The 19,491-nt window shown below is 39.7% G+C and overlaps 1 protein-coding gene across 32 annotated transcripts in view; it reads right to left on the bottom strand.

The window, feature by feature from the left end:
- Window positions 1–19,491, bottom strand: part of MPDZ (multiple PDZ domain crumbs cell polarity complex component) — a 104,528-nt gene that overhangs the window by 57,357 nt on the left and 27,680 nt on the right. For all 32 annotated transcript variants that reach the window (XM_040542389.1, XM_040542369.1, XM_040542372.1 and 29 more), the window contains 8 exons: window positions 17,193–17,307; window positions 13,917–14,005; window positions 12,059–12,254; window positions 11,139–11,228; window positions 8,988–9,067; window positions 4,306–4,452; window positions 3,457–3,624; window positions 2,245–2,430 (listed from right to left, as the gene is read on the bottom strand). In XM_040542389.1, the coding sequence (XP_040398323.1) occupies window positions 2,245–2,430; window positions 3,457–3,624; window positions 4,306–4,452; window positions 8,988–9,067; window positions 11,139–11,228; window positions 12,059–12,254; window positions 13,917–14,005; window positions 17,193–17,307 (1,071 nt within the window). The remainder of the gene's footprint in view (window positions 1–2,244; window positions 2,431–3,456; window positions 3,625–4,305; window positions 4,453–8,987; window positions 9,068–11,138; window positions 11,229–12,058; window positions 12,255–13,916; window positions 14,006–17,192; window positions 17,308–19,491) is intronic.

Raw genomic sequence — 19,491 nt, 5'->3', positions numbered from 1 at the left:
ATGTAAGTCCTTTATTGGATCTTTCTCTTAGCAAGGGCACCCTCGTTGCAGGTGCAAAATACATGGCAAGATGCTTGAGCATTCTAAGATGTGTACATCATTCATTATACCTGAGGCACTAGAGGTTCAGCTTTCCCAAGAGACTAGTATTTTACTGATTACTTATTTTACTGGATAAGTATAATCATTACCATGAGAACCTGTAAAATCACAGAATCATAGAATTGTTTTGGTTGAAAGGGACCTTTACAGACCATTTAGTTCCAACCCCCCTGCCACGGGCAGGGACTTCTTTCGCTAGAACAAATTTCCCAAAGCCCCATCCAACCCAACATTGTACACTTACAATAATGAGGTATCCATAGCTTCTTTGGGCAACCTGTCTCATCACCATCATGGAAAAATCTCTTCCTTATATCCAGTCTAAATCTACCCTCTTTCAGTTCTTTTTAGAACCTGGGATGCATCTGATCAGGTCCTGTGGTCTTGTGGTCTTCAGGTTCCTCAGGTAGTCTCAAACCTGATCTCTTACAATAGCTAGGTCTCCCTGCCCCTCTCCGCCCCCCTCCCCCAAGTCCTTGCCTTGAGGTTCAGGGACTTGAGAGATGTGGAAGGAGTGATTTACCAGAGAAAATGAGGAAAAAAAAACTGTTAAGTACCTCAGTCTTCTTCATGTTAGTTGTCACTAGTTCTCCCGTCTGTACCAGGGGGCAAATTCTCCATAATCACCTTTTTCCTGGCTAATGTAGCTGTAGAAGCCTTTCTTATCATACTTCACACTCCTTGCCAAATTCAACTCCAACTCTGCATTAGTTTTCCTGATCCTATTCCTACATATCCAGGCAGTGTCCCTGTATTCTTCCCAGGATACAGGCCTCTGGCTCCACTGCCTATGCATTTATTTCTTTCACTTTCATTTGACCAGGAGGGTCTTTACTCAGCCATACTGGTCTCCTGCCCTCCTTGCCTGATTTCTTACACACAAGAATCAGGACCTCTTGTCCTTAGAGAACTGCCAGCCCTGTTCTCCACCTCAATCCTTGAGGGCAGTTTCCTCATCATGAAGTCCCATCCACTAATTCCTCAAACAACTCGAAGTTCACTCTCCTAAAATTCAGGGTCTTGATTTTACTCTTCACCTGGCCCACATCCCTCAGGATCATGAATTCCACCAGGGCATGGTCACCGCACCCCAGGCTACCTTGATCTCTCTAATTAGTTTATTTGCATTGGTAAGCAACAGGTCTCTTAGTGCTACTCCTCTGATTAGGCTATCTACCTCCTGCATTAAGAAGTTATCCAAAAGTCTCCTGAACTGCTTACAGCTTGCTGTGTTGCTTTTCTAGTAGATGTCAGGGTGACCAAAGTAATCCAGCAGGATTATAGCCTGCAAGCACAACACTTCCTGTAGTTGAAGCAAGCATGCTTCTTCAACAGGTTACCCTTGTTAAGGTGGCTTGCAGCAAACTCCAAACATGAGGCTTCTTTTGTTGGCTTTCCCTCTAATTTTTACCCATAACCTCTCAAATTTCTCATCACTGTTTTTCAAAGTCAGCTCTGTAAAGTCAATCCTTTTTTTTTTTTTTTAAACAAACAAAACAAACAAACAAAAAAAAAGCCACAGAGGGCACCGCCCCCCTCCTTGCCAGTCCCTTCTGAGCAGTTTATAGCCATCAACCACAGTATTCCTATGACATGATTCATCCCACCAAGTTCAAGTCACAGTGATTATAAGTGATCAAACCTTTCTAACTGCATGGTGGCTTCCAGCTCCTCCTGTTTTTCACCCACACTATGTGCACTGGTATAGAGGAGCTTCAGTTGGGCTACTGGCTGTGCAACCTTTTAAGATGAATACACCCTAATTCCTTTGAGGCATTTCACACGTTTTCCTGTTGGTTTCTAATACACGAGCAACTCCTGGCTCTTCTTTATTAGTCAAAACGGAATCCCTTTCCCTCTTTGTCTAGTTTAAAGCTGCCCTCAGAAGTCTGGCCAGCTTGTTGGGAAAGACCCTTTTGCCAGACTTGGCCACACGAATCCCATCATTATTCTTAACACAGTAAGAGAAATAAGTAATGTAGCTAGTGGGATGCCTGCCAGTAGTGACATCCATTCAGCTTTACTGCATTGCCTGGTTTCCATTAACATTTACCACTAAAATACTTATTTAGATCATATTGCAAGATCTAAACAATACAAAGTATTGAGTTTCCTACTCAAAGAAAGGAGTACAGAAGTTACCTGGTAGTCCAGTATGCTAAATCCAAGACCCATACTCCCCTTCTCCAGGTCAATGTGCTGTACTTCTGCTTCCCACATTGCCAAAGAAGAGCTCTGCACCTCTTCCATACTCTGAGATTCATCAGCCATTTCCAGAGTTGTTCCCTCTGTGTCTGAGGAGCCAATGAAACCAAGTTCGACATGAGCCTGGGAAAAAACAGTGTATGTTCACCAACTCCACAGAATGTAAATGTTTGTGAATTTGTAGAGACTAAATTCTGTTCACAAAAAGAAAGATAAAAACTAAGTGGTGTTTCTCTAAACATGAAAAAAGTGCAAACAATTAACAAAATTATGTTAAGTCTAGCACAGAATTCACATATTCTTGTAACTAAATATCTATGATGCAAGTATATGAAAACACTCCTTGGAGACAGTATTTACAAAGCAAAACTTCCATCAAACTAAAAAGTTCAGAAAGCCTCATTAGTGTACGTATTAAAATATAAAGGAAATATCTGTTATTAAATGGTATGTCTAAAAATGCCTTGATCTAAATATAGTAGCACTGACAGGAGTCAGAATATTTGAAAAAGGAGGACAGACACATATGTACATATGTACATATATATACATACACACAAGTGTATGTGTTTTTTTCTCTTCCCTTGGTTTCATAGCAAAGCTTAGCAACAGTAAACTCAATTCTGTGTCTTGCCCAGAAGCCAGAACTGAGTTTATTTTCATACAAATGCTATTGTTTTCTTACACTGTAGGCCATTTCTACATGTTTATCACACCAGACAACCCAGAGCTTCGAACTTAGGAGTAACAGAAGTTTGTCTGTCAGGGAGTGCATGCTCAGGCTTGCTCAACTCAAACTCAACTCAAACCCAGCTTCAAACGTAGATGAAATATAAAGATTCTAAAGACAACACAGTTCAATTTGCTATACCCCCACAGCCCACATGCAGAACAAAAATCAGGTATTTGGGTAGAAAGCCCCGTGTCTCCAATTTTTGCCAATGTCCCTACCAGTATGTTTATCTTCTGGTTGGCCTAAAGTACAGTTGATGAATATAATTTGTCTTTTCCTATTTATTTGGTTCCAAGTCCTAAAATAGTAAAAGAGACTTCTAATCTTGTACAAGATCTTTACATGTTTTTTCTCAAGGAAACAGTCATTTTCTTAGTAATTTTTATTAAAAAATACATATATATATATACATATACCTTTTCTGTGAGCTGAACCTCAGATAGACTTAGACCATCCAGTACTTCTGGATGACTGATAGGGGGAGCCACTGGTCGACAGCATACCATTGTCACCTTAATTGGCAGTTCTTTCAAGATATTCACCACATCCTTGTGGTTTTCTCCAAGCAGAGAGATCTCATTCACCTCAAGAATGAAAGAATGCACAGTGTTTATAAGAAGAATAATGAACAAAAATGAAAAAAGAAACAAAAAAACACTAATTGTCTGATTTTTATGAAAACATTAATAGATTTTCAGCTTCTACTCAATTTGGTGCTCAGAATCAGCACAAGCATATGTTTTGAGCTGCATGGAGAGTCTCATAAATTACATGATGCCATCTTACTAAACACCTTAGAACCCCAGTGTAAAATTCAGAACATACAAATATGAAAACAAACAACACTAGCAGATTTGCATAGGAACTGGCATACTAAGCATGAAAACAAATAAAACATGTAGATTTCTTGCATTCATGTGAACGAAACTCACATCCTAATTCTAAGAAAACAATTTAGAAAAGTAACCAGGTGTTTATTCCCTTCACTGTATAGGGGTATTTCTAGATGCTTTTGCGGGGTATTCTTTTTTCGTGACTTTCAATTGTATCTGAAATATCAGCTATGAGCTGAGAAATGCCTCTGTGCAGATGCAGCCACATAAATACGTGTAAGCACACATGAACAGCATGCACAACCACTTCTGGTAATGAGTGGTATGCTGTTAAGATATCCTACATTCCCAAAGTTGTAACCTGTGAGAAGCAAGTCACTTCTCAAGAATTCTACTGAAAGCAGACTAAAATAGAGCAGAACTTTTTCTTACTTCCAGAAGCTCATCTCCACTAAACAGCTTGCCACTTCGTCCAACTGGCCCTTCTGGTAGGATAGATCTGATAAAATGATGCCCCACTGTAGCTTCAAGGCTTATCCCTAGCCCACTGCTTTCACTGAATTTGCTAACTACAGCCACCTAAAACAGATTTAAAAACAAAGTTACTTTTGACATATTGAAAGCCATATCTGCTACCTCCAGATTCAATTTACATACAGTGAGGTGACAATTCCTGTAGGGAGAAACTAGAAATACTGACGTGTAATGCAGACTTAAAACTGCAAACAAACGTGTCAAGTTACTAATTTAAGTTTTTCAGTAACACTGAGTGAAATAACAGCAGCAGCTTAAAAGAAAGAATCCAACTTCCCAACAGGATGACAAGCACCGAGAGGATAAAATAAATAGCAGATAAAAACTAAAATCTACAGGCCACATTCAGTGTAACCTACATAATCACTAGTTATTAAGACTATCCTGGAAGGGAAACTACCACTGTGGATTCACACAGTGTCATCCAGGAACCATGACAGACAACAAAAAAACATATCTGAAATAACATGACTATGCTGCCCCCCGTGTGGGGATAAAGAAAGATATCAAAAGGGACTTCAGGGGATTGGGGCAGTTACTGGACAGAGTGAATCTGCAGGTGGTGTTTTCCTCTATCCCTTCAGTGGTGGGGAGGGATACTGAGCACACCTGGAAGGCCCAGCTGATCAATACGTGGCTGAGAGGCTGGTACAGCCGCAGGAATTTTGTTCTTTTTTTTTTTTTTAATCATGGGGAGGTTTACTTGGCACTTGGCCTGATACCTGCTGATGTGTCCCACCTGTCTCACTGGGAGAAACGGACTCTAGCCTGGGAGCTGGCAGGGCTCATCAAGAGGGCTTTAAACTAGGTACAAAGGGGGGCTCAGGGGTAAATAAGATTCGATAGAGATGAGCCTGGGGGAGCAGTCTGGGTTGGGGGTGAGGGCAATTGTGCAACTGAAGTCCATCTCCATCAGTGGTGGTCAGGAGCCTTCTTGGGCAGAAGTGACCATTCCATGATAGAGTTCTCTATTCTTGGTGAAGTCAGGAGAGGGGGTTCAGTACCTTGGACTTGCAGAGGGCAGACTTTGAATTGTTCAGGACACTGCTAGGGAGGGTCCCTTGGGAATCAGTCCTGAAGGGCAGAGGTGTCCAGGAAGGCTGGACGCTCCTCAAGAAGGAAGTCTTAAAGACACAGGAGCAGGCTGTTCCCATGTGCCATAAGATGAGTCAGTGGGGAAGAAGACCGGCATGGCTGAACAGGGAACTTTTGCTGAGTGTCCAGGAGAAAAAGAGAGTTTTTGTCCAGTGGAAGAAGGGACAGGCAACTCGGGGAGAGTACGAGGAAGCTGCCAGCATATACAGAGAAAAAATGAGGATGGCCAAAGCCCAGTATGAGCTCAACCTGGCCACTACGGTCAGTGATAACAGAAAATGTTTTTATAAATATATTAATGACAAGAGGAAGGCCAAAGAGGATCTCCATTCTTTACTGGACACAGGGGGGAACATGACTACTGAGGATAAGGAAAAGGCTGAGGTTCTTAATGCCTTCTTTGCATCTGCCTTTACTAGCCACTTATCCTTGAAATACTCAGCCTCCTGACCTGGAAGTCTGGGATGGGGAGCAGAAGAACCCCCCACAGTTCAGGTGGAAACAGAGACCTACTGCTCCACCTGGACTGTCACAAGTCCATGGAGCCAGATGGGATCCACCTGAGGGTGCTGAGGGAGCTAGTAGATGTGATTGCTGGGCCACTTTCCATCATCCATCAGCAGTCATGGTCATTCAGGGAAGTCACTGGAGACTTGCCAACGTGACGCCCATCTATAAGAAGGGTCATAAGGAGGACCCAGGGAACTACAGACCTATCAGCCTGACTTCGGTGCCAGGAAAGGTGATGAAACAGGTCATATTGAATGCAATCACACAGTGTATGAGGGACCACTGAGGGATCAGGCCCAGTCAGCATGGGTTCATGAAAGGCAAGTCCTGCCTGAGCAACCTCATCTCCTTCTATGACTAGGTGACCCGCCTGGTGGATGAGGGAAAGGCCACTGACTTAGTCTACCTAGACTTCAGCAAGGCCTTTGACACGGTCTCCAACAGTATTCTCCTGGAGAAGCTGGCAGCCCATGGCTTAGAGAGGTACACTCTTTGCTGGGTTAAAAACCGGCTGGAGGGCTGGGCCCAGAGAGTGGTGGTGAATGGAGTGAAATCCAGCTCGTGACCAATCACCAGTGGTGTTCCCCACGGATCGGTGTTGGGGCCCATCCTCTTTAATATTTTTATTGATGACTTGGATGAGGGAACTGAGTGCACCCTCAGTGAGTTAGCAGATGACACCAAGTTTGGGGGGAAATGTCGATTTGCTGGAGGGTAGGAAGGCCCTGCAGAGGGACCTGGAGAGGATGGGTCGGTGATGGTTTTACCCTGCTAGGCAGCTGAACTCCACCACAACCCCTCTCTCACTCCCCCTCCTCTGAAGAGGAGGGGAAGAAGAAAAGGAAAGAAACAACTCACAGGCTGAGATAAGGATAATTTAATTAAAAGAAAATATAATTATTTAATAATATTTTTTCCTTATTAATTTAACTAAAGGGAAAAGGGAAGAGAAGAAAAAAACAACAAGCAAAGGCTATGTGGAAGTGTAGAGGAAAGAAATTACTCTCCCACAAATCCCAGAAATTACTTCCCACAACAAGCAATGCTTGACCGCGTCCTTGAAGCAGGGCCTCAATGCACATAGCTGTTGTTTGGGAGGACAGACTTTTCACAACGAGAGCCCACTCCTCCCTTCTTTTTCCTTTTTCCACATTTATTGTGGAGTGTAACATCGTATGGTATGGAATGTCCCTTTGGTTGGTTTAGGTCAGCTGCCCTGGTGATGTTCCTTCCTCACCTCTTGCCCACACCCATCCTGCTGGCTCTGGGGAGGGTTGAGGGAATCCTGATGTGGTGCTAGTATTGCCCAGCAGTAGACACAATACTGGTGCGATCCCAGTGCTGTTCTAGCTCCAAGTGCAGAGCACAGCACTGTATGGGCTGCTGCAGGGAAGGTTAACTCCATCCCAGCCAGACCCAGTACAGGGTCAATAGGCAGAGGCCAATGTGATGAGGTTCAACATGGCTAAGTGCCAGGTCCTGCACTTTGGCCACAACAACCCCATGCAGTGCTACAGGCTTGGGGCAGAGTGACTGGAAAGCTGTGCAGAGGAAAAGGATCTGGGGGTGCTGGTCGATGCTTGCCTGCACATGAGCCAGCAGTGTGGAAGGTGGCCAAGAAGGCCAACGGCATCCTGGCTTGTGTCAGGAATAGCATAACCAGCAGGACCAGGGAGGTGATCATCCCCCTGTACTCTGCTCTGGTGAGGCCGCACCTCAAGTACTGTGTTCAGTTTTGGGCCCCTCACTACTAGAAGGACATCGAGGTGCTGGAGCGTGTCCAGAGAAGGGCTATGGAGCTAGTGAAGGGCCCGGAACACAAGTCCTATGAGGAGCGGCTGAGGGAACTGGGGTTGTTTAGTCTGGAGAAGAGAGGCTCAGGGGAAACCTTTTTGTTCTCTACATCTGAAAGGAAGGTGTTGGGAGCTGGACATCAGCCTCTTCTCACAGGTAACTAGTGTTAGGACTAGAGGGAATGGCCTCAATTTGTGCCAGGGGAGGTTTAGGATGGAAATTAGGAGACATTTCTTCCCAGAAAGTGCAGTCAGGCATTGGAACGGGTTGTCCAGGGAGGTACTGGAGTCACCGTCCCTGGGGGTGTTCAAGGAGAGGTTGGACCTGGTGCTTAGGGACATGGTTAGTGGGTGACAGTGGTAGCAGGGTGATGGTTGGACCAGCTGATCTTACAGGGCTTTTACAACCTTAATGATTCTACGATTCTACAATTCAGACTCTGGGGCAAGAACAACTAGAAAAAACTTTTAAGTACATAAATTGAAACACACCCAATATAATATGATCCATGCCAAACGTGGAAGAGGCTCTGCATGCTCAAATTTGCATTTTTGTAAAAACAGGACAAATGTCTGGATCAGGGTAGAGTCAAGTAAAAACTGAAACTTTAATCACTTATAGATATTTGCATATTCAAGTGGGAAGTGTATGCAACAATAATATCTAATTGTACATACTTTTGCAGAGACTAAAACTTTGGCATATAATTTTGAAATAAAGTCCTAAACTCAGCTACTGCTTTACAGCTGTATCTACAGTAAATGTCCCATGTACTATTTCTACTGCTGTATCAAACAATTCATTCAGTATGCAGAATGGGTAAGAGATTTCAGGCACTAGCTTGAAATTCTGGCTAATCAAGGGAGCTTTGAAGTTTACCTTAAATATTACTTTTTCTCTAATACACACTTATCCCCGTAAAGGCAGGAAATCTGTGAAATGATATCCAAAGACACCGTAACCTAAGACAATTGTGATTATTTTACCAGACTCACTACAGAAAAATATGATAAATTTTGCATATGGGTATAATGTAAAAGCCTCCCAACAGATTAGGAGCATATATATTATCTTTATAAATAAATAAACAGATATAATATAAACATATTTGTATCTGTATGCTAGCAACATAGTACGTGGACCAATTAAAGGACACTCGATAATAATTACAGTTTACTTACCACTATTTCATAATTTGAACCCATAATCCTCTGCCACTTTGCCTTTGTAGCCGCTTCTTCTGTAGTAGTTAGCTGAAAATCTAGAAGTTATGTCTCAGATTACTATGACAAAAAATAAAATGTTCTGTCTAACCCTATCTCTGGTAAAGTTTACGCACCACACAAGATTACACAATCACTCCATGATGCTAACACTCTCCTATATATGACTAAAAATTTGACATGTTCTTTCTCACCGGGTTTGGGCTTACCAGTAGAAAAACCTGAAAAATCGTATTAGATCTCAGCCCCCGAAGCTAACTGTATTTTGAAAGACATGAAGTTCAGTCAAAAAGTCTGTCTTAAAGGCTGGGAAGAAAGGACAGATTTAAACCATCCTCGGTGTTGAGTGACGTTAATGCAACCTTACATGAGAAAGGAATGAAGTGGGCATGAAATAAAGAAATTACATAGATGCCCCACACATTTGTTAAATTAGACTGGTGGGCTGATCAGACTGATTCAGTGGGACAGCTGAAATATTTACAGATGCAATACTGAATCCTGCTGCTTTTGGACAGAACCTACATTTTACAAAGAGTATCCAAAATGGAGTAAGTTTCTAAACAAAATGTGGAGGTTTTATATTTTCAAAACTCAGAGCATGACCATAAAAGATCTTTTAAACCTGTAGGCCCTAGAGGGCAGTGGAAGAACATAAGCTGTAGCTCCTTTTTAAAAAAAAAAAAAAAAAAGATTCAGATAGATGCACACACATAATGAGAAATAACTAGCAGCTGAAGAGCTGCAATGAAATTCCTGTTGGAATGGAAGGAGGGGAGAAAAGTCATGATGCTGTGAAAAATACAGTGACAAGCTAGGCAGCAAACTGCAGCAGCTCTTAACTTGATTGAATGTTTATCTGCAATCTGAATAAAACAGAGAAATGATTTTCTCCTGCTCACTTTTCCCTCATTCAAACTGTTTATATTTTAAGGCAGGAAACAAACAAATGGAAGGAACAGTATTTAGATAAAACAGCACAGCAAATTTACTGGAACCCTATATATTTAAGGTCCGCAGTCCATGCTGCGCATACAGGAAGTATCAAAATAAGTTCTTTGTATCTAAATGCTAATCATAGACAAAGACTAAAATCTTTATTCAAAGATTAAGTTCTGAACTCCCACTGATTTTCTGTAAGAATTTAAGGTGACTAACAGCCTCAGACAGTGTCATAAATCTAGACATCGCTCAGAAACATTAAAAATAAAGCCAGCTGCTTAGGTGCTGTGCAGCATTCAAATATGACAGTACTTCCTCAAAAGCAGAGACCCTGCAGTATCTGAAGGGAAGGTATTAAAAACAAAGTTTTCAGCTATCTAGAATAATGGAAAGCAGTATTTATGCAAAGATACACTGAAAAGATACCTATTAGATCACACGGATGCTTTTCAGCTTCTCTAGCTATGGAAGCAAGGAGATATTAGAAAACACATCAAATGCTGTCTCAATCTGGAAAATATACGTCCACATTGGACATTTGAAATGAGGCACAATGCCCTAACATCTCAAGGGGAAAAGGAAATACCCATTACAAAATAATAACTTCCATAAAAGACATGGGAAAGTCAGAGCATGTCAGTGCTCCAGAATTGTCTGAATTTCAAACACTAACAGAAAACACAGACTGAAATGAATGCAAGCTAGGGAATTTGTGAGAGAGAAACTTATCACAAAAGATAAGTCCTCAAACTTTAGCTAGATAGCTGTAAGGAATTGGAAAGATAGGGCATGTTGAGTTAGAAAGAGAAGGCACATAGGGGAATAAGAAGGCCAAAAGGTTTAATGAAAAAGTTCAAGTGGAAATACACAACTACAATAAAAAGAAACATGAGCATGTAGAAAGCAGAATGCTTTATGTGGCATCTTTTGACAAATAAATGCAATTGTTTTCAGACATACACAGTAGTAGTGAAAGACAGTATTTGACTTACAGCACTCAGGAGTACACACACAGTACACACTTTCATGTATGATTACTTCCACTTTCTAGTTGTAGATCTTCAGTTGCATAGCACGCAGATGATAGAAAGGCACACAAAACAATTGACCTTTGCGTAAGCACAGCAAAGTGCATTTTCACAGAGTAAAATATTAAACACTGTGAACCTGTTTCTTGTTGTTTAATGTCCTCTCCAATGTTTACTGCACTGGGACTGCATGGCAATGATGGAGATCCCTGTTCTGTTTCATTGTTATCTGGAAAAAGAGGAAAAAAGAACTTTCAGCTATTTTATGCATTGCCATTTTCACCAACTTCACAGGCATGTCTCAGAGCACTGAGACGATGTCATACAGGGAACACATTAGTACATCTTTCAAAATCTTATGCAAATTAAGGATTATGCCTTAATCTATGAGCTGTAATATATGTTATGGACCGGTATCAGCAGACATAAGTAGCTGAATAGGTCTGTGTATCATCCAGCCTCCATTTGGTATTCTTTCAAGATCCGGCACATATACTTCAAGATGTGCACAGTTAAGATTAAGCTTCACTAATTGGATCTCATCAGCAGCAAAACTAATATTCGCCATGGCTTCTGAACTTTGTACACAAATGTAATAAATACCCCATCAGATTATTAATAACCTCTACATATAACCCATTCCTCTCATACCTCCACCTCGTGACACAGACATGTAAGAGTAAAAGGAACTGAGACTTGCTTTTCCCAACATGGAGGATATCTCTTTGCCTGCTCTTCAATGCCACTATCGCCCTTCAGCACTAATAAAATACTCACTGCCTGCTTACCATTCAAAGACCTGCAGGATCAAAGTCTTGAAGGAATTCAGCCAAGAGTGCAGTGCAGAGCTTTCAAGGTTTACTTTGAAAATGTAGAAAATAATACTACTGTTTCTAAAAGATTAATCAAACCATAGTAGACCAAATTCTCCCCTCATGTACAGCAGCTCTGCCATCAGGAATAACTATCCAGAATGAAACTGACCAATTTTATTTCTAGTTTGTAATTAAAAAGAAAAATATTTAAAGTCAAATTTAAAGCAAAGCCAGATTTAATTACCTTTGGCTGTGCCACTATCCATTGTTTGTAACAGTAAGTCCCTTTCAACAGCAGCACTGAACTCCTCCTGGGGCTGAATATGATTTTCCTGATTAAGCCCTCTTCTGATCAAAGTGAGCCGAACTGTTTGTCCTGTATGTCGCAAAACATCAACTGCTTGCTGGTTAGTAAAACCCTGAAGATTCGTTCCATCCACCTGCAGGATTAAGTAGCTTATTAGCCAGCAAAACAACAACCAGAAAAGGAAAAAAACTGATGTCCAGGGCAAAGTAATGTCATGATAGTACAACATCCGTAAGAGCAAAAAGCAAGTGGAAGGACAAGAACAAAAACCTGATGTTCGGCACACCAGGCATTTTCACTACAATACCCAAAAGCTAGCTACCAACCTGTACGACAGCAAAGTGCGTGCCTGCCAAGATGGGGCTATGCAGATAAACTCTGTGAGGTGGAAAAGGGCACAAGCAAGTGCTGTCTGAGGTGCTCTGTGCAGCCTGCCTGCCTGATCCAAACATCCCCACCTCCAAACAGAAAACACATGGCAAATGAAACAACACAGCCACAGCTGGGACAGCTTGTGAGAGGGGCATGAAGAGGGACACATTCATTCACTGTCATAGGGAGAACTACGGAGCATAGCACTTCTGGAGTCAGGTAATCTCAGATGCAGAAAAGTCTACTACTGAACACTATGAAGTCCAATTACCTTATCACTCTATCAGCTGTCCAGATGTTATTTATGGTCCAGTATTTTAATGCTTTAGGGAATATAAATTTGGCCTCTTCTGTTTGAAGTTATCCCACTAGCTCATTAACTCGATTTCACTTTCTGAAACTCAAGAAATGTTTTGGAGTTGCTCATTTTCATCCCATTGTCCCTAGTACATACAACTTTTCATTCTCCTTTCTGCAAGCTCCATATTACCCTATTCTTTCTACATCTCACGCCTTGGAATCTGTAATTTTTGAAAAACTTCGAAGCAATGTTACATCCCCTTGGCCCATTAATGTTTAGGTCTATGTATATAGCACACATATCCCATTATTTTAATTCTTCTTGCATGAAGAATGACTCCTCTTACATCCTTAGTCATTTTCTTGTCCTTTTTTGAACTACTTCCAACTCCGGTGCCCTTCTAAATAAAAAGTAATTAAAATGAGCTGGGACTATTTATTTTTTCCACCACAATTAAGTAAAACATATTTTTAAAACATTTATTATCTTTTTGCCTACAGTCATCTAAAATCTTTTTCTCCTGCATCTGCAGTAGCAAAAGAAATCAAATTTCGCATTGATTTGTTTCAGCCATTTGAACTCAGCATTTAAATCATTATAAAAACCATACATACTTTCACAGACAAACATGAAGGCATATTCATACTAGAAGAGAGATCACAATTTGTTAGTGCTGCCTTCACACAAATGCAAGTACATCTAATACAGACACAAAAGCATGGTTCCTTCATTTATGACACAATTTTCACCAAAAAAGCAACATTCTATGCATGAAAATATTTTCTTCTTTCTCTGACCATCTAAAATTTTAATAACATACTTGAGAAATAATTTTGAAAACAGCTGCTTAACTTGTATTAAACTTTGAAACTCTGCCTTATCAGTTTCAAAGCTCCTAAACTTGTAAGATACAGATATACTTGAAAGTTTTCTCCAAAAAAATAGTTACATAAAGGTAGCAAAATCAGAAACATACTCTAATTGAATATTCAGTCAAAAGGCAACTCACCATTTCAACGCCAATCTTAAATGGTTTAAGTAAGTATTACATGAGCGCTCCTTCACAACTTGTATAAGTACAGAGCTTGGCAGACAAGTATTTTCATTTCTTTGTTTACTTACAACTATAATTTGATCTCCCACGTGGATTCTGCCATCATGTTCAACAGCACTGCCTTTTGTAATGCTTTTCACAAAGATACCAGAAGGTTCTGGGATGAAAAAGCAGAGCAAATAAACAAATTTATTAAGGGAACATTTTAAATAATGCAACAATCACCTACTAATGTCACCAGCCAAAGGAAGAAAAAGAAAGAAAACCCAATCTTGAGGTAAGACAAGGAAAGAATCACCATGAAAGTAGATGCTTTAAGTAAAACATTCCTAAAGAGTAAGTCTGATTAATGTCAGCTTGCAATACACCTGATTTTACTCAAAATCTTACTACTCCAAATTTACACTGTTTACTGCAAAAGAACAAAAAATATTCTAATTTAATCTAATCTAAATGTTAAAAACAACATTGACAAAAAAAAAGTCTCTCTTACACTTGGTTAGATTTAGAATTACAGGGCAGAAAGTTCAGGTTGAGTGTACTAACCTAGTAAATTCTGTATTTTCTATGCACTTAGTAACTGCTTAAGAAACTGTATGCTTGGATAAACAAATGCAGAAAATTATAAACAGGCAGGACTACAATGTTTGTTTGAACCAGCTCTTAACCACAGCTTTAAGTCTGTTTCATCCAATAGTAAAATAGGCACAAAAGCAAAAGAAAAATGAACAACCAAAAAGCCATGTATTTTTGACAACTACTGATTTTAAATCTGAAGGTAAAAGTCACATATAAAAAACATCTACAGAAAAAAATCAATTTGAGAAAAATCACAGTGCAATTTGAAATAACTTCAGCTAAGGAAAGGGAAAATATTTGGACTTCCAACATCATTATTCACATTATTATACATAAAATAAAGAAAAATATTAGCATGAACTGCCACGAAATCAGGTCTGATGGTCACAGGCCTGCTACATTTGTTTCAGAAATCTTAACAGAATTCCATTCCTCTCAACAAATGTTCCAGCTCTGACTAACAAGTAGAACCAGAGAATGGTTTGGGCTGGAAGGACCTTAAAGACCACCCAGTTCCACCCCCCTGCCATGTGCAGGGACACCTCCCACCAGACCAGGTTGCCCAAAGCCCCATCCAGCCCGGTCTTGAACACCTCCAGGGATGGGGCATCCACAGCTTCTCTGGTCAACCTGTGCCAGTGCCTCACCACCCTCTGAGTGAAGGACTTCTTCCTAAAATCTAAAATACCCTTTTTTAGTTTTGAAACCTCTCCTCCTTGTCCTATTATTACACCCCCTGACAAAGAGTCCCTCCCCAGCTTTCCTGTAAGCCCCCTTTAGGTAATGGAAGGCCTCTATAAGGTCTCACCAGAGCCTTCTCTTCGCCGAGCTGAACAACCCCAACTCCCTCAGCCTGTCTTCACACAAAAGATGTTCTAGACCTCTGACCATCCTCATGGCCATCCTCGTGGACTTGCTGCGACAGGTCCATGTCCTTCTTGTGCTGGGGGCCCCAGAGCTGAACGCAGGGCTCCAGGTGAGGTCTCACAAGAGTAGAGCAGATGGGGAGAATCCCCTCCCTCACCCTGCTAGCCATGCTGCTTTTGATACAGCCCAGCATATGGTTGGCTTTGTGGGCTGCAAGCGCACGCTGCCAGCTCATGCTGAGTTTCTCAACAACAACACCCCCAGGTCTTTCTCGTCAGGGCTGCTCTCAATCCACTTTCCACCCAGCCTGTATTTGTGCTTGGCATTGCCTCAGCCCAGATGCAGGACGTTGCATTCGGAGTACTTCCAATGGGAAGATAAGGCATGGCAAAATCGGTTCTAAGAGCTGTCAAGATACGCCAGTGTCTACACAGACATGAAGACTCATTTTTTACTTGGCCTCGATATGACAAATCTTAGCACGACTGAATAATACATCTCTGTTTTGCTCTAATGACTATATTCAACTTAGGAAGAATAAGACAACAAGTATATTTAAGTCATGAGATTGACAATTTTCTCTTTTTTCTTAATTCATTGTTTTCCCAAGTTTTGTAAATAATTAAATGCCTTGTCTTCCTGGTTTCCAAGCATTTTCATATCCTGTAACAGCTGTATGGTAAGACGACAAGCTGTTACTTGCCAGTGTGAAGAAAGATTCGACTACAGTTCTCATTGTCCAGCAGTTTCATTGTTGCTTCTGTCACAGCAAAATTGTTTTTAATTTTGACTTAATGATTATGTAATGTGAGGTACTTAATTAGTGCTTAAGGCACAAAGATTTTCTACTGCAGTTACATGCAGCACAATAATTTAAGGTCTAAAACTGCTGATACTCCAACACTGCATCAGTCAAAATACACTACCAGATCTACCACATTCTACAACTTAATTTGCCTTTTAAAGATTTTACTGAAAGATGCTAAAGAGCGTACTTAAATAAGCTGTAACCATCCTATGCTACAGAATAGATTGTTAAAATTTAATTCAGCTTCTCAAAGCCAATTGATTATGTCTATAAACTCCAATGTATCTATTGATACATTTTCCTAACAATATGTACACGGGTAAGAGTCAAAACAACAGCTCTTTGAGAAGTTTGATGACGCATCTGACAACTGGCCCTTCACAACAGTATTTCACTTGCCAAACCCCTCTATGGAGGCCTCACAGAGTTCTTGATCATTTTTCTGCAACTTGTAGTTGAAATTACAAAGTAAAAAATACACAATTGTTATGTACACTGATATGTTTTTTGTTGGTTTTTTTTTTTTGGTTGTTTACATTAGTGTATTTGGAAGTCAATGAATAAATTAATCTAAATCTGCAACAGCCCAAAAGATAAAAAAACACAACACTGAGTATAACCAGAGTTCACCGAGAAGAATTCTTGATCTGCCAGCAGTACTATACACGTAGTTTTAAAAAGCATTACTAGTAATACTTGCTAAAAATCATCAGAATACTAATATATTATCTCGTAAGGGCCTTTTAAAAATGAAACTGTGATTTAAAAAGATCAGCCAGTTCTCATAAAAATGCCTCAATCTATTTTAGCAATGTTTTTCAAAACGATATAAGCACAAGCACAAGAGTGAATTTAAAAAACTGATCAAAAAATACTAAGGTGAGATCTTATAATATAAATTGATTACTTCTAATCTGAATCTCCTCCAAAAAGAAACCAATTCCTTTTTTTTTTTTTTTTTTTTTTTTATGTTGGTCAAGGGTTTTTAAGACATGCTATACCAAAACTAAATTACATGCATTCAAATTTAAAGCAACTACACCATACTACACAATAAATTGTTTAGTAGATCACAGGAGTCTACCATTACCTGATGTTTTGTCTCCAATGTAACCAGCAATAGTTATTCCTAATCCCTGGATGTTTTTAGTGAGTTCCACATTAAATTTCTCCCCATCTTCACAACTATCAACAGAAGCATCTGCCTAATAAGAAAAGTATAGTTAGAAAGAAAGTGTGTTGTTTTTTAAAAAAGGTCCACCACACTCTTTCATGTCATTAACATTGATCTGTAAAGTTAGACATAAATTTAAAAAAAAAAAAAAAAAGAGTACCAACTTCGTTTCTGCTCTTATTTGGTATTCAGCAGAGAAACTACACACAGATAACATTGCTCACTGTAAAGTAATGCAGACCATGCCTTCTCCACCCCAGTGCCCCTGGGATACTACTCTCCAGCCTATAAAGTCATGTGATGACAGAAACGACTGATGGAAGTTGAACAAATTGAACAATAAACATCTTGTACAGCAAGTTATACAAATCCTGCTTAAATACTATTATACATACCTTACTGCCCTTCTGGTACTTCCTAAGACTCAATTTTAGACTGCTGTGTTCTTAAAAAAATTATAATAATCAAAATTATATTCTGTATTCTACTTGTTTAAATTCTTGTTGAATAACTATAGCTATTTTTTCCTAAGCATACCAAGCTTAAAACTTAACCAAAGCTGTTTCTACTGTGGAAATTATTTTTCTCATCTTTGAAAGACTTAAAATTTCTTTTTTAGCAAGTAGCAATTATACTTCCAGCTAGCTAAACAATGACAACCTTCAATAACACCTACTACAGCACTCTGAATTTCCATAACAAAGAATTTTAGGGAAAAGAATTCATTTACTTATTGTTAATGAAAATATCTATTACAGGAGGATACATATTAAATTCCCATTTCAACAATATTGCTTTTGTATTAACAGGAAAAAATCAACATTAAAAACTTATTTTTCCAAGAAATTTTCATCTTTCAGCTGTCTAAAATGTGTACTTACTAGCCAATTCCATAGCTACTATGGATACATATATGATTTCACATAGAACCATAGAATCATTTAGATTGGAACATAAAAAGCTTCAATTTCATTATATTTATATGGGCATCAGTACTTACATGCGTATTTGAAATGGGCATTTATAAATATAGTATGAATCTATGATGAACCTGCTATACTCTGATTTTTTTTCTGCTTCTTTTGCATGACAAACAACAGCTAATATCTGTAAAGTGCCAATATGGAAACCAGGCAGATATCACCTAAACCCACATTGACTATTTGAGTATGTATGTGTTCAAAAACAAAAAAAAAAAGGGGGGGGGGGGGGCGGTAGGGGCAAAGGATACTTCAAGAGAACTATGATGCTAAAAATCTGCTCCAATTTCTGTAATATCATCACTTTTTACACGAAATATATCTACATTGAACAGGATGAGAAATGCCAATTTTGGAGAAGCATTCTGCTCTCACTGAGTGTCAAGAGCCTCACGTAGTCTTCAGCCACCATGTATTTTCGAGGAAGAAGCAGACAAACAAAGCTGTATCAGTCATCATCTTCACTCAATTCATGTTTAACACACAAATCCAAATTACGGAGGTTGCAGTACCATTAACTGAATGTTCACCCCATGAACGAGACTTTGTGCAGGCAAAGGCAGTTTAAAAACAGTGTGCCTTCTGCTGGAAGTGGCATACCAGAGACAAGGTATTGAAAATAACAGAAATGAAAAGGAAGGTGGCAAAAAAAGTCACTTTTTGCTTCTTGTGGGCTTTGGAATTTTTTCTTGTTACTAGAAATTCCACAATCCTGCAACTGGCCCTTAACAACTCATCACATAGCCTCAGAAAAGCAAACAATTAAGAAATACACACAGACAAATCATCATGTTCAGATTCCCTTCCGAAACTGCTACATCACAGATAAGTAATACTCAGGCCACACACTGATCCTTTTACCTGAAATATTATAGCCAGGGTCTCATGCCTCAGTACTGTAGAGACACAAAACCACCACTCTCTCCTCTCAGATACCCAGAAAAGACTCAGTGTGCATGTTACGACTAACTTTCTTAGTTAGCCTTATAAACACAACAGATGGGATGAACGTATCTGTTTCTTTCCCACAGATACCATTACAAGGGACAAAGGCAAAACACTGGTAATCATGCCAGGAATTGTTAAAGAAGGATTTTTTTTAGTGATATATCTGAAATGCAATTTGTAGAATATGTCTAGAAAAAAAACAGGAAAAAGAAAATGAAAAATTCTTTGCATTGCATAAATTTTATTTACTTGTAGGCTCCAAAGCAACCACCTTTTTCTTGTTTCAT

This window comes from Cygnus olor, chromosome Z (genome assembly GCF_009769625.2).
Source record: "Cygnus olor isolate bCygOlo1 chromosome Z, bCygOlo1.pri.v2, whole genome shotgun sequence".
Taxonomy (NCBI): Eukaryota; Metazoa; Chordata; class Aves; order Anseriformes; family Anatidae; genus Cygnus; species Cygnus olor.
This window is presented reverse-complemented; position numbering and strand designations above follow the sequence as displayed.